General features: G+C 50.2%; 1 protein-coding gene across 1 annotated transcript in view; it reads left to right on the plus strand.

Moving 5' to 3' along the window:
• TYSND1 (trypsin like peroxisomal matrix peptidase 1) overlaps window positions 1-14,355 on the plus strand; it is a 23,820-nt gene continuing 9,465 nt past the window's right edge. The window contains exons 1-2 of the mRNA XM_063951333.1: window positions 1-1,537; window positions 8,201-8,331. Coding sequence (XP_063807403.1) covers window positions 288-1,537; window positions 8,201-8,331 — 1,381 coding nt within the window. The 5' untranslated portion in view covers window positions 1-287. The remainder of the gene's footprint in view (window positions 1,538-8,200; window positions 8,332-14,355) is intronic.

The following is a 14,355-nucleotide window of genomic DNA, read 5'->3' on the forward strand; positions in this document are numbered from 1 at the left end:
ATCTCTGCACAGAGTGCATGCTTAGTGTCCTGTGTGCTTTTTATAATGCTGCACGGTCTGTATTGAAGTGGTTGTCTAGGGAAGCATATAAGAACATCAAGAGGACATCACTGAATAGATATATATGCACATTTAATTTACTGTTGCCTCAGTACTGTGATAGTGTTGCTGGGAAAGGAAATGGACTGTTTCTGCTGTGTGCAGCTGCTGCTGCTGCATAGTTAGAGTGCAGTTGTAGTTCTACATGCCACTTTTACATATTGCATGCTGCTAATCTCCCCGTTGCCATGATTAAACAGCAGCTGGTGCATGCAGAGTTTAGTGGTTGTGTTGTCACCACCTCCCGGGCACAACTGACACCTCCAGGGCAAAGACGCGCAAATGCCTATACTGCGGAGAGTGGGAATAGGCCCATCAGTCAGACTTCCCCTAAGGATGAGTGCGATGGGCAGTGGAGCTGCAGTGGTGTGATCGTAGATAGGAATTTGGGTGTTGTGATCTGTCAGGGATCCATATTTTTTCCTTTTTTGAAAAAAACTGGAAATGGTCTTGCTGCCTCGGATCACCCTATCCTTTCCGCTGATGACTTTCATCCGGATTTATCCATTCGGGTTGAATGCCCGTTAGAACCAAAGATAAACACAAAGATTGGCACCGGCATCTGCAATGAGGTCCTGGGCCACAGGCCGGAACTTGAAAATGTTCCCGTGTCAACTCCGCAAAGTGAACGGATGCAAGTCCAGGCTCAACTCCTTATGGTTTTACCCTGTCCGGAATTCCAAAACGCATTTTCTAGACTGTTTAGGAAAGAAAACGGGTGGGTGTTCTCCAGTGAGGAAGAGAAGACGGAGTATGGGGAGTTTCAGAAGGATCTCGCTTACCTTCATTGGTTTGCTGTTTTGCACCTACAAAGTCCACTGACTAAAACGCCTCATACAATGGCCATCATGGACTCTACCCGGTTGGTAAAAGGAAGTACAGTGTTCGCCTGCGGATCTCCTTTCGGATCATTCTACCCAGACATCTTTCTGAATACCATTAGCAAAGGTGTCCTTAGTAACACTGCAGGAGACAGAAATGCCGTACTGCTGACTGACGCCCGTTGTTTGCCAGGCTCAGAAGGAGGGGGCATATATTTGTTTGAACAAGGTGTATTGCACTTGGTGGGCATTATAGTGGCACCCCTCTGCTGGAAGACAAATGAGTGGGTGGGGTTGACACTGGCTTGCTCTATTAGCCATATCATTGAGAACATCATTAAGGTTCCTCACAAAGCAGGCGTTGCTGTTAAAAGTAAATTGGAAAATTTACAGTTGGGAAACAACGTTCTAGCTAATCTTCAGAGAGGTCCTGGGCCAGCTGAGCATCTGATGAAAGCAGCTGTTTTAGTGGACTCAGGTCAAGCCTGGGGTTCCGGAGCTTTGTTGAACCGAAAAGTAGTATTGACATGCCGACATGTGGTTAGAGATTTATCCAAAGTACTTGTGAAGATCCAGCGTCCTAGAGTTGCAAGCGGACAACATCATACCTATAAAAGGTAGGTAACGAACATGGGCCCTCATTCCGAGTTGTTCGCTCGTTATTTTTCTTTGCATCGGTGCGATTTTCCGCTAACTGCGCGTGCGCAATGTTCGCACTGCGGCTGCGTAAAGTAAATTTGCTAAGAAGTTTGGTATTTTACTCACGGCATTACAAGTTTTTTTCTTCGTTCTGGTGATCGGAGCGTGATTGACAGGAAGTGGGTGTTTCTGGGCGGAAACTGGCCGTTTTATGGGTGTGTGTGAAAAAACGCTGCCGTTTCTGGGAAAAACGCGGGAGTGACTGGAGAAACGGGCGAGTGTCTGGGCGAACGCTGGGTGTGTTTGTGACGTCAAACCAGGAACTGATCACTGAACTGATCGCAGTGGCAGAGTAAGTGTGGAGCTACTCAGAAACTGCTAAGAAATTTCTATTCGCAATTTTGAGAATCTTTCGTTCGCAATTCTGCTAAGCTAAGATTCACTCCCAGTAGGCGGCGGCTTAGCGTGTGCAATGCTGCTAAAAGCAGCTTGCGAGCGAACAACTCGGAATGAGGGCCATTGTTGTTTCACTAAAGAGTCATACGGGGCATTTGCCATGGGTATATATATATATATATATATATATATATATATTTACCGTATATACTCGAGTATAAGCCGACTTTTTCAGCACTTTTTTTTTGTGTTGAAAAAGCCACCTCGGCTTATACTCGAGTCAGGCGGCAGCGGCGGGTCTATTAAAGGAAGTACCCGTTCGTGACCTCTGATCACGAACCGGCACTTCCTTTAATAGACCCGCCGCGGCCGCCGGAGATGCAGGAGGGACACAGGAGAGGCGCGCGCTGTGCGCTCCGTGTCCCTCCTTCAGAAGACAGCGCGGGATCGACGGAGGGGTAAGTAACAGGCACTGGGGGAGCATATTTGGCACTTGGGGAGGGGGCATATCTGGCAGCATGAGGGGGCATATCTGGCAGCATGAGGGGGCATATCTGGCAGCATGAGGGGGCATATGTGGCAGCATGAGGGGCATATGTGGCAGCATGAGGGGCATATGTGGCAGCATGAGGGCATATCTGGCACTGTGGGGCATATTTGGCAGCATGAGGGCATATCTGGCACTGTGGGGCATATTTGGCAGCATGAGGGCATATCTGGCACATCTGGCACTGTGGGGCATATTTGACAGCATGAGGGCATATCTGGCAGTATGAGGGCATATCTGGCACTGAGGGCTGTGTACGGCTAGAGCTGCATTTCCCACCCTAGGCTTATACTCTAGTCAATAAGTTTTCCCAGGTTTTTGTGGTAGAATTAGGTGGCCCGGCTTATATTCGGGTCGACTTATACGGTATATATATATATATATATGTGCTAGTGGTGGTGGTAAATGGCGCTGAGTCCTTCTTAAAACGACCTATCCTTTTCGCAATGATAAATTTCCAGTGTCTAAAATACACTCCCCCAATATTCTATTTCGTGGGGTGGCAGCCCTTTTCTCCAGTAGTTAGCTGTTCAAGCCCACCAAATGTAAGTCTGGAAAATAAAAGGTGAGAATAGGCGCCTCCTAGTGTAGTATTAAATGTATGATATGACCATCACCCTTAGTATCACCCTGTAAAGTGGAACTGTACCGTATATGGTGGAATTCCAACCACCTTTAAAATAGCATAGGGTCACAATCTGAGCGACGTCATCAGTGATGTTCTATTAATGTTCCTCCTTCTTGTTGCTCACATGGTCAGAATAAAAGTGGAAAAAGGACCGATAGTGTAATACTTTTTACACAACAATACACATTTATTTGGAACTAGTCCGACAGTAAAAACATTGCCCGTACCATATAATAAATTAAAAACAGCTTATCTGTATTTTAAGTCGTCCATACGTGTAAACACTCAACGCGTTTCGTCCTACGCAATCAGCCTGGACTGAAGCAAGGACTGGCACTCCTTAGGATCCAAAAAAACAACAGAGTGAGAGCCCAGGTGCCAGATGTTAAAATTGATAACAGAGTGGAAAGATCCGGCACTCAAAGGACTTGATGTAGAGCAATAAGCTGGTTTAAATATCAAGCTGACAGCGCAGCATCAATAGGTCAACGTTTCATTTATTTCCATAAATTTCGTCAGGACAAGAATAACTTACAAATAAAACAATCTTACCTTAAATAACCCTCCACACAAACCATCATGCACGCTGTGTGTGCTTCCTGGACGGGGCTTGATAACGTCACCCCGGGGCGACGCGCGCTTTCCAGCGCCGTTTCCATGGTTACCCGCCGGAGGCAAACACAGCGCTGAAATAATAACAACAAAAAATGATCACCTTAGAAACGTGAATAAAAACGTGAAACAACAGATGTCAATACACTGCTAAGAAGTGATCAAGAGGCTGGGCATGCATTATTATATACATATTGTAATTACAATAATGTATTGTTAGAGGAAGACATACGCCCACTAATATAAATACTATTATAGTGGCGTAAAAAGAGGTAAAATTAACCCTGTGGTGTTTAATAACCTGGATTTATAATATAGAGAATAAATCCACAGACACAATTAGAATAAAATTTTACCTGATAAAGGGACATTACATGACTAGAGGAAGCATCCCAAGTTATTGGACTCATTGAGACCGTACGGTGAGAGTGTACGGAGCTCAAAAATCCAACGTGCTTCCCTACGTAATAACAGGGCACCCCGGTCAACCCCCCGTAAATTGGCAGGGACATGGTCAATGACCTTGTGTCGTAAACTGGCCAATGTGTGTTTTGCTTCACGAAAATGGCGGGCGACCGGTTGTTCTTGAGGGGTGCCTGAAAGGGCAGAACGTATGGCTTGCCGGTGCAGTGCCATCCTTTCCTTAAATTGTCGGATGGTCTTACCCACATACAGCAAGCCACGTGGACATTTAATATAATAGATAACATAAGAGCTCTGACAGGTTAAGACATGCTTGATTTTAATTTTAGCTCCAGAATGTGGATGAGTAAAGAATGAACCACATTCCATTGAACGGCAGGTCGTGCAGCCTAGGCACTTATAGCATCCAGGCTGTCGTGTTAGAAAAGTTCTGGGGGTGGATGTGTCCATATTTTAAATGTCATTCTTGACGAGTATGTCACGAAGATTGCGATTCCGCTTGTAGCTTGGCATCAGTTTGCAATCTTGGGGGGATTTTAGATCAGGATCTGCCGTGATTATGGGCCACAGATTCTTGCCATTTTTCATAATCTTATGGTTGAGGGGATGAAATTCCTGGACAAATGGTATCCTTTTGTCCGGTGTCTTAGAAGAGGTTTTCAAACGAAGAGTGTCCTCTCGTTGAATGGTTAACACCTGACGTTTAGTATCCATCAAACGGGTGACATCGTACCCTCTGGAAACAAACTGTTGGATCATTAGATCTATACGTTGCTATGCTTTGACAGGCGTGTCACAGGTGCGGATTGCACGGAGGAATTGGGATTTGGGAAGACTCTGGGATACAAAGCCGGGATGTTGGCTATCAGCCCTCAAAATGGTGTTTCGATCGGTAGGTTTTTTGTATAGATCGGTTGTAAGTTTCCCATCCTGTATAGTGACTTCCACATCGAGGAATTGTACCTGTTTGTCACTGATGGAGTAAGTGAAGTGTATGTTGTCATCCAAAGTATTGACATGGTCCATTGCGGTTTTGAAAGCTTGGCAGGTGTTTGTCCAAATGATAAATAAGTCATCTATATACCTGGTGAGGTATATATATATATATATCTTTCCAAGGTGGTCACTCCATGCATCAGGTAATCTCACGAGGGTGCAGGTGGGGGATAAATACAGGAAAAACAAAAGTCTATTCATTGATGCTAAACAAATAAAGTTTATTTGCATAAGGCTTACTCAATATTATACACACTGGTAGAAGGAGCACAGTGTCATTGAGCTCACCAGCCAGTAAGTGTATGCAGGAACAGGGTAATGGAGCAGGAACACTTGAAAACATTGTTGATCACTATTAAATGCAGGACTCTCCGGAGCTAAGTGGAAGACTGCTATCTCCCACTGTGGCACTCTAACACAGTCCCAAGATGGCTCCAGACATGCTCAGTAGTAGCCTCTGCAGCCATCTTGGTACAGGGAAAGCATTGTCCCTGAAGGTGCAGCAAGATGGAGTCTGCGCAATCTAATTTTTAAAGACCTACCAAAATTATAAATACAGAAAGCCACAATACATGGACCAGAACAAGTGTCAGGCAACAGAAATAATGACCAGTTCAGTCATACATGTAGATTGGCAAATTGGATGAGGTTTGGTCACTTGGGCCCCACTGGATCACTTCCATCAGCACTGAGGCATACCTCCCAACATGTATGGAAAGAAGGGAAAGGGAAAGAGGGAGTCACTCGCGTAGGGAAGCTACGTGCGACTGAATAGAGGGTGTGGCCTATAGCAAGGGGTATGGCTTCATGGCGGTGCCGCAATTGTGAGCCACACCTCCGTTTTTCACACTGAGGGGGCATGCCTGGCGCTCTGTGAGTTGCTGGCATGACCCCAGTCCTTCTGTGCCCCGTGAATAGATGCTGCGCGCATGCCAGGAAATGTGTACATTCAGAGGCTAAGCCATCTGTCGACGCCTTCTGACCCAATTTGCAAAAGTGCCCAACAATGATCATACTTTTAAAGGCCGTTTGAGTATCACGGGTCTTTTTCAGGCTATAAACTCTGATATTGAGTTGATTGCCGATACCAGTTGCAATATCGCAGCATATATGGTCAGCGAAATGAATACATGCCGTTCTCATGAGGTCAAATAAATAATGGAAGGTATACAATTACTGGGAAATTTATTTGCTCACAATAGAAAGATGTAGATTTACTAACAAGCGGTTCCTGAAAGCTGCTGATCATTGCTGATTTTGTCAGATAGTTCTAAAACAGCAATAGAAATCAGTGCTAAACCAGGCTTCCATATCATTGGTTGCTATCGCCGTTTTAAATCAATTGGACTTGGGTAAATCTGCGCCATAGAATGATAAGACAATCCTGACTTGTGCAACATGTAAATAAAGAATCGGTTACAGTTAGAGGGGGGTATACACGGGAGAGATGTGTGCTGAGCGAACCGCTCAGTACACATCTCTCCCGCCGCTCAGCATAGCGCGATGTGTGCTAAGCGATGCAGGGGGGGAGGACGGGGGCCGCTCATTTCACCCAGCGGGTGAAATGTGCGACCTGCTAGATTGGCCTGCACGCAGGCTCAATCTAGCAGCAGCGATAGCGATGTGCGGGGCCGCGCATCGCTATTGCTGAGGGGGCTACACACGAGTGATCTGTGCTTAAAATCTAAGCAATCTAGTCAGATTGCTTAGATTTTAAGCATGGATCTCTCCGTGAGTACCCCTCTTTAGAGTGTACACAATTCAAATCAGGGGGCAGATGTATTAACCTGGAAAAGGCATAAGGAAGTGATAAACCAGTGATATGTGCAAGGTGATTAATGCACCAGCCAATCAGCTCCAATATGTAAATTAACAGTTAGGAGCTGATTGGCTGGTTCATTTATCACCTTGCACATATCACTGGTTTATCACTTCCTTATGCCTTTTCCAGGTTAATACATCTGCCCCCTTGATAGCTGGCCGGCCGTTTGATAGAGTACTCTGGGGCAGATGTATTAACCTGGAGAAGGCATAAGGAAGTGATAAACCAGTGATATGTGCAAGGTGATAAAGGCACCAGCCAATCAGATCCTAACTATTCATTTACATATTGGAGCTGATAGGTGATAAAGGTGCCAGCCAATTGCAATTTTGCTAAATTAGCAAAACTGCAAATGCTTGCGATCACATGCTGGGGACCGCCCAGCACAGGGCAAGACCACCCAGCATGCTAATAGCGGGCAGTGTTGCAATTGCAATTCAATTACGAATGCAATTCAATTGCGATGGCATCACTGAATAAGGGAGCCTCCTTCCTGCGCAGCCGCCCCTCCGTTTCTGATGCCACGCCCCCGCACTGCCGCTTCACCGCAGCAATCGAATTGGCTACCCTGCGTACACGCAGAACGGGTCCTGCGTGTGTACACTGGGAAAAAAATGGCCAGATGCGATCGCATTGCTTAAGCGATGCAAGCTGAATAAGGCCCTTTGTACAGTAATATTTATTTGTTACAATGTCATTTTCTAGAATAAAATTATCATATTTCATCCATGTGCTTATCCAGTTTTATTAGAATGATAATCTTTCTAACAAGCCACAATAGAAAAATCCAAAATGAGACCCGCAAATCAAGGGATTACACCATACAGGGCTACATTTTGTGGTGAGACAGGATGGGTTCTAGGTACTCAGACCCCCCCCCCCCCTGTGTGCGCCACTGCTCTTCTACATACTTGTTTCGGGATGAAGTTAAATTGCCAGCAGTCAGGATCCCGGCTCACAGGGGCTATTCCCACACGCGAGTGTCCATGACCCGTCTAGAGTGGGAACAGAACCTATGGCGAGCGCAGCGTGCCCACAAGGGGACTCTCTGCGCTCGCCCCGCTGCTGACATTCTGACGGGCGGGATGCCGTAGCCGTCGGTAATTCATGCTGATCCACTTGTTTCTCCTCACTCAGCCATACTAGAAGATGCTGTGATGATCCTCCTGTGTAAGAAAATAACTACTGACTGTATCATTTTTATACATATTGTGCAGGTTTCAGACCGTCACAGGCCGGGTGGTATTTTCTACTTCAGAATCTTCTCCTTATGACATTGCCGTTGTGGAACTTGATGAAGACTTACCTGGTGTTTTTGAACCAGTTTTGGCTTCTGGCTACAGTGCAGGTATGTTACTTACCGGTGTTAGATGACCTCCCCTATTAATGGACTTTTTTTTTTTTTTTAAATCAAAGTCGTATTTGTATACAGTGGGGCGTGAAGGGCCCACCGGGGGAATACAGTGTCAGGGTTCAATGCTTAAGGGGTGTGGTCATCCAATCGAGGGGCTCTGGCCAGCCACCACAGATGCTGGGCTGAGCATTAGGCAAATCTTAGTGCAGTTTCTATAGAAGTGAACTAAGCACCCATGTTTTTTTTAAGTTGTCCTGCACCATCAGGTGCCCACTGCCACACCACAGATCGGATCTCTCTTCCGATCTGATCTGCGGTGCTGTGCTACCCGGCTCCCGTCCTCACTGCAGCGGCGGCCACACAGACAGGACAGCTGAGCTGAGCGACGACTCAGCTGTCCAATAATGTATGAATGAAGCAGCCTGCGTGCCCAGCCAATGACTGAGCGGCAGGCTGCTTCATTCATACATTATTGGACAGCTGAGCCTTCGCTCAACTCAGCTGTCCTGTCTGTGTGGCCGCTGCTGCAATGGGGACGGGAGTGCAGGGCAGAAGGTCCGCCAGGGCCGGATTAAGGCTCCACGGGGCCCGGGGTACTTAAGACAAGGGGGCCCCCTGAGGGCTAACTGTAGTATATGTATATATGGGGGGAAGGGGGGGATTCCATACACTATGGCCCTCATTCCGAGTTGTTCGCTCGGTATTTTTCATCGCATCGCAGTGAAAATCCGCTTAGTACGCATGCGCAATGTTCGCACTGCGACTGCGCCAAGTAACTTTACTATGAAGAAAGTATTTTTACTCACGGCTTTTTCTTCGCTCCGGCGATCGTAATGTGATTGACAGGAAATGGGTGTTACTGGGCGGATACACGGCGTTTCAGGGGCGTGTGGCTGAAAACGCTACCGTTTCCGGAAAAAACGCAGGAGTGGCCGGGGAAACGGTGGGAGTGCCTGGGCGAACGCTGGGTGTGTTTGTGACGTCAACCAGGAACGACAAGCACTGAAATGATCGCACAGGCAGAGTAAGTCTGGAGCTACTCTGAAACTGCTAACTCGTTTGTAATCGCAATATTGCGCGTACGTCGGTCGCAATTTTAAGAAGCTAAGATTCACTCCCAGTAGGCGGCGGCTTAGCGTGTGTAACTCTGCTACATTCGCCTTGCGAGCGAACAACTCGGAATGAGGGCCTATATATATATATATATATATATATATATATATATATAAATCTCCTATATAATAGCCCAGATCTGTGATCTTGTGATTCATTTGCTAACGCTGGGCGGAGTCACAGCAGTGGGCGGAGTTAGTCAAATGAGTCACAGATCTGTCCAAATCTATAGGACACTAGGAGCAGCTGCAGAAGCAGATAGTATGGACATGGCACAGGCAGGGGTGCATACCTCCCAGCTTACACACACACACACACACACACACACACACACACACACACACACACACAGAGCGAAAAGGGGGCGTGGCTTCGCGGGAGGGCCCTGTTTTCGTCAGTGAGGGGGTATGCCCAGCGCTCTGTGAGCTGCTGGCATGCCCCCAGGGGCTGATTATGAGTCCGGGGGGCACAGGGTACTTGAGACAGGGGAGCCCTATCTAATTGCTGTGCCTGCTGTGGGTTGGGGGCGTGGCCTAATCGCGGGACGCGAGGCCACGCCCTATATGCAAATTCCGGGGTTTTTTTCTTTTTTTCTTTTTTAATGGTATTTTGGCCCCTCAGCTAGAGGTAAATCCAGAGGAGGTGGTCGCTCCCCCCTACACACCCGCACAGGCAGAAGAAAGCAGGGAGACTGCTGCCTCCCTGCAACACCACAGACCTGCCGACACGCAGCAGCGTGACTGTAGCACAATGCTGCCGCTGTTACCGGCAGGACGGGGGAGCTTCAGAGCTGGGACAGAGCTACTCCAGCCGGGGGGGCCCCTAAAACTGTGGGGCCAACAGTACGTACCGCCTGCCCCCCCCCCCCTTAATCCGGCTCTGCTGCTGGAACCCCCCCTTAATCCGTACCCCCTGATGCCCCCTCTCCCTCTGTCTCCACTATTCACCGCTGCTCTGCTAAGCAGAACAGCGAGTACAGGAGCTTTCCAACTGCCCCCCCCCCACCGCCGGACACTGCGACCCGCGGGTGGGACAGCGGGACAGACCCCAAAAAATGGGACTGTCCCGCGAAAATTGGGACATTTGGGAGGTATGGGGGTGTGTGAGGGGGTATGCCATACTTGACCCCCACATCAGCATACTCAGCAGGGTCTCTCTGGCAGGGAGGAGCGTCACATTCTGGCACACTCCACGCTTCTTAGCTGTAGTTTTGTGGGTCACCAGCCGCTGTGCACTTTCCATACTGCCTCTGTTATCTCCAGCCCCTGCGACCCCACCGCTAGCTGCAGCGCTGCCACCCGCAGTGAGTTGCGCCCAGCTCCTTCACACACTTTAGCCGGCGGGTAGCGCTGCAGAAGTCCGCACTGCTTGCAGGCTCTGACCCCCTCCTCCCTCCAGCATCAGCGTCTCCTGGGAGCTAACCAGTCACTCCCAGTCTCCCCTTACCATAGTGCCCAGCAGCCGTGAGGTCCGCGCCACGTGCATGCTATGACCCCCTCCTCCCTCCAGCCGCAGCATCTCCTGGGGGCTAACCAGTCACTCCCAGTCTCACCTTACCACAGTGCCCGGCAGCTGCGCGAGGTCTGCGGTGTGTGACTGAGGAGGGGGGGAGTGATGCGGACGGGCAGAGGAAGCAGGAATACAGCCTAAGAGAGTCAGCCATGCCAAGTCTCCACCAGCAGCAGATGCCAACAGGTTGGAGTGGAACAGCAGCAGCCAGCAGCAGTGACTCCAGTAAGACACATCTGTCTGTCACCACTGTTCTGTCCCTAATACCAATCTCTCCCGTGCCCTGTGTTCTGTCATGTCCCTGTAACCCCTGGCCTTGACCTGCCACCCTTATCCTGGCCCTTTCACCCTTATCCTGGCCCTGTCACCCTTATGCTGGCCCTGCTACCCCTATCCTGGCCCTGTCAGCCCTGTGCTTGCCCTGTCAACCCTATACTGGCCCTGACACCCCTGTCCTGGTCCTGCCGCCCCTACACTGACCCTGTCACCCCTATCCTGTCCCTGTCATTTCTGTCCTGGCCCCGTCGCCCATGTCCTGGCCCCGTCACCCCTGTCCTGGCCCCGTCACCCCTGTTCTGACCCTGTCACCCATGTTCTGACCCTGTCACCCCTGCCCTGGCCCAGTCAACCCTGTTCTGACCCTGTCACCCCTGTCCTGGCCCTGTTACTGCATACCCTCCAACTACCTTTTTGGCAGGTACAGTACCCGCAGCACCTCCAGACCTCTCCCCAATGCACCACACCTCCGCACCTTCCCCTCCACCACATGCGGCACTCCACCCCTCCCCCACATGCTGTGCCTCCAGACCCCCTACACCACCCGCGGCTCCCACTCCTCCGCCCCTTCACCACCCCCAGCAATCTCCAGGCCCCCTCCACCATTCACCCCCCTTATATGTCTCCCCCACACCTGCCCCCCTCCACCCGCAGCATCTGCAGACACCCTCCTCCATCCGCGGTCCCCCCCTCACCCACCCCTCCCCCACCAATGGCACCCCCGCACCTGCCCCACCACCACCTGCAGCACCTCCGGACCTCCTTCCCCATCTGCCGCAACACCCGTACCTGCCCCTCCCCTACCCATGGCGCCTACGGACCCCTACCCCACCAGTGGCACTCCCGCCCCTTCCCATCCCACAGCACCTCCGGAACCCTTCACCCATCTGCAACATCCCCACACCTGCCCCTCCCCCACCCATGGCACCCCTGCCCCTCCCCCACCTGCAGTGCCTCCGGACCCCTCCCCCATCTGCAGCCCCCACTCCTCTGCCCCTCCCCCACCCGCAGCACCTCCCAACCCTTCCCCATCCGGGCCCCACCCCCACTTCCGCCCCCCCCCTCCATCCGCAGCATCTACAGACACCATCCGCAGTACCCCCCGCACCCGCTACATTCTGTACATTGTGGCCTGCAGGTGCTGTTCACGCCGTCGCAAGGGGCTGCGCCTCCTTCACCATCGCACACCCTTTCATTGTGCAATATTTAACCACTAACAAAGGAATGCAGGTGATACTCCATATAACACAAATATTGAACCCCAGAAAGGCATGCAAGGGTTAAGGGGGCGTAGCCCCTTGCGACGGTGTGAAGAGCGCCCGTAGGGCGGGATGAAGCACCTAGTATATATATAAATGCTGTTATAGTACATATTATTGAACAGAAAAATAGAAAGCCAATGAGTCCAAAGTAGCAAAACAAAACAATATCACATTGTGGTACTCAGCTGGACTCAGAGAATCAAATGTTGAAGCTGGTCTGCAAGGTACAAGGCCACCCCAAACCTGTCACATGGTAGGTGGTGTTAGTACAGGGGTGGGCAATTATTTCAGCTGAGGGGCCACTTCACATTTCCTGTCAGTATCCGAGGGCCACAAACAAAATAGCAGCTCCCCCCACTTGCCAAAAATATAGGGACGTGGCTTCATGTGGAAGGGGTGTGGGCAAAAAATAATACAGATTCATATAAGGCTGCACAATAGTCTCCATTATTCAAATTGCGCCACACAGCGCCACTTACACACATTACAGCAGGTAGAGCCCCCTTTTACACATTACAGCAGGTAGAGCCCCCTTTTACACATTACGGCAGGTAGAGCCCCCTTTTACACATTACAGCAGGTAGAGCCCCCTTTTACACATTAACATTTAGTAATAGTACAGAGTGCGCTCCGGGTGTCACCACACCCGGTGATGCCTCTGGGCGACACGGTGACAGAACACGGTGGGGTTGACAGTGACAGAACACGGCGGGGGTGACACAGTGACAGAACACGTGGGGGTGACAGTGACAGAACACAGGGGGGTGATAGTGACAGAACACGGGGGGGGTGACACAGTGACAGAACACGGGGGGGGGGACAGTGACAGAACACGGGGGTGTGACACTGTGACAGAACACGGGGATGACACGGTGACAGAACATGGGGGGGGTGACACGTGACAGAACACAGGGGTGACATGGTGACAGAACACAGGAGGGGATGGTACAGCGAGAGCTAAAGTTCTCTCCCCGCAACCTAAAAAAAGTCTGACGCCACTGCCCGCACACACAAATATACACATACTATCACACACACACTCTATCTCACACACACACACACACACACACTTTCTTTCACTTTTCCCATTTACTTACTGATCTGGCTGGTAGTGGCAGGAATGATGGATCTGTAGCAGTTTGCCTCTTGTCCCGTGTAGCTCCGCCCCCTGAGGGCCCGTGTAGCCCCGCCCCCCATCGGTACATAGCTCCGCCCCCTTTTCGGCTGAACACAGCCGTTGTCACTGTGGACGGGAGGAGGCTGCTACAACACAGCAGGGGAGAGAGGCGCCGCCGGCAGCTAGGAGGTACTGCAGTGCAGAGCAATGACAAGCAGCTCAGCCGGTCGGGCCGCTTGTCATTACTCGCTGGTGGGAGGCAGTGGGCCGGGCAGGATCGGTTTGCGGGCCGCATCCGGCCAGCGGGCCGTATTTTGCCCACCCCTATGTTAGTATGATGTGGGGGTACCCTCTGCAACTGTCTAAGGGCACACAAGCTGCTGGTTACAATAGCTTCAAGAAGAAAACTGTTACCACACATACAGCATACTTACACACACACACACACACACACACACACACACACACACACCAAACCTATAGTCACACACACAGCATACATGCACACAACATACATACTGTACATACACAACCAGGGCCGGTTCTAAGACTTGTGGCGCCCCGGGCAAAATATGGGGGCGTGGCTTCAATTGGGGGCGTGGTCACGACGCTGCAAGAAAATGAATAAATAAATAAAAAGAATACTTACCATCCCCGTTCCTGATCCAGACCCCCTCCGCCGGCGGCACCGCTCTTCTCCCCTCTCTCTTCTCTTCGATCTATGGGAGAGACGTTATTACG

This window comes from Pseudophryne corroboree, chromosome 2 (assembly GCF_028390025.1).
Source record: "Pseudophryne corroboree isolate aPseCor3 chromosome 2, aPseCor3.hap2, whole genome shotgun sequence".
Taxonomy (NCBI): domain Eukaryota; kingdom Metazoa; phylum Chordata; class Amphibia; order Anura; family Myobatrachidae; genus Pseudophryne; species Pseudophryne corroboree.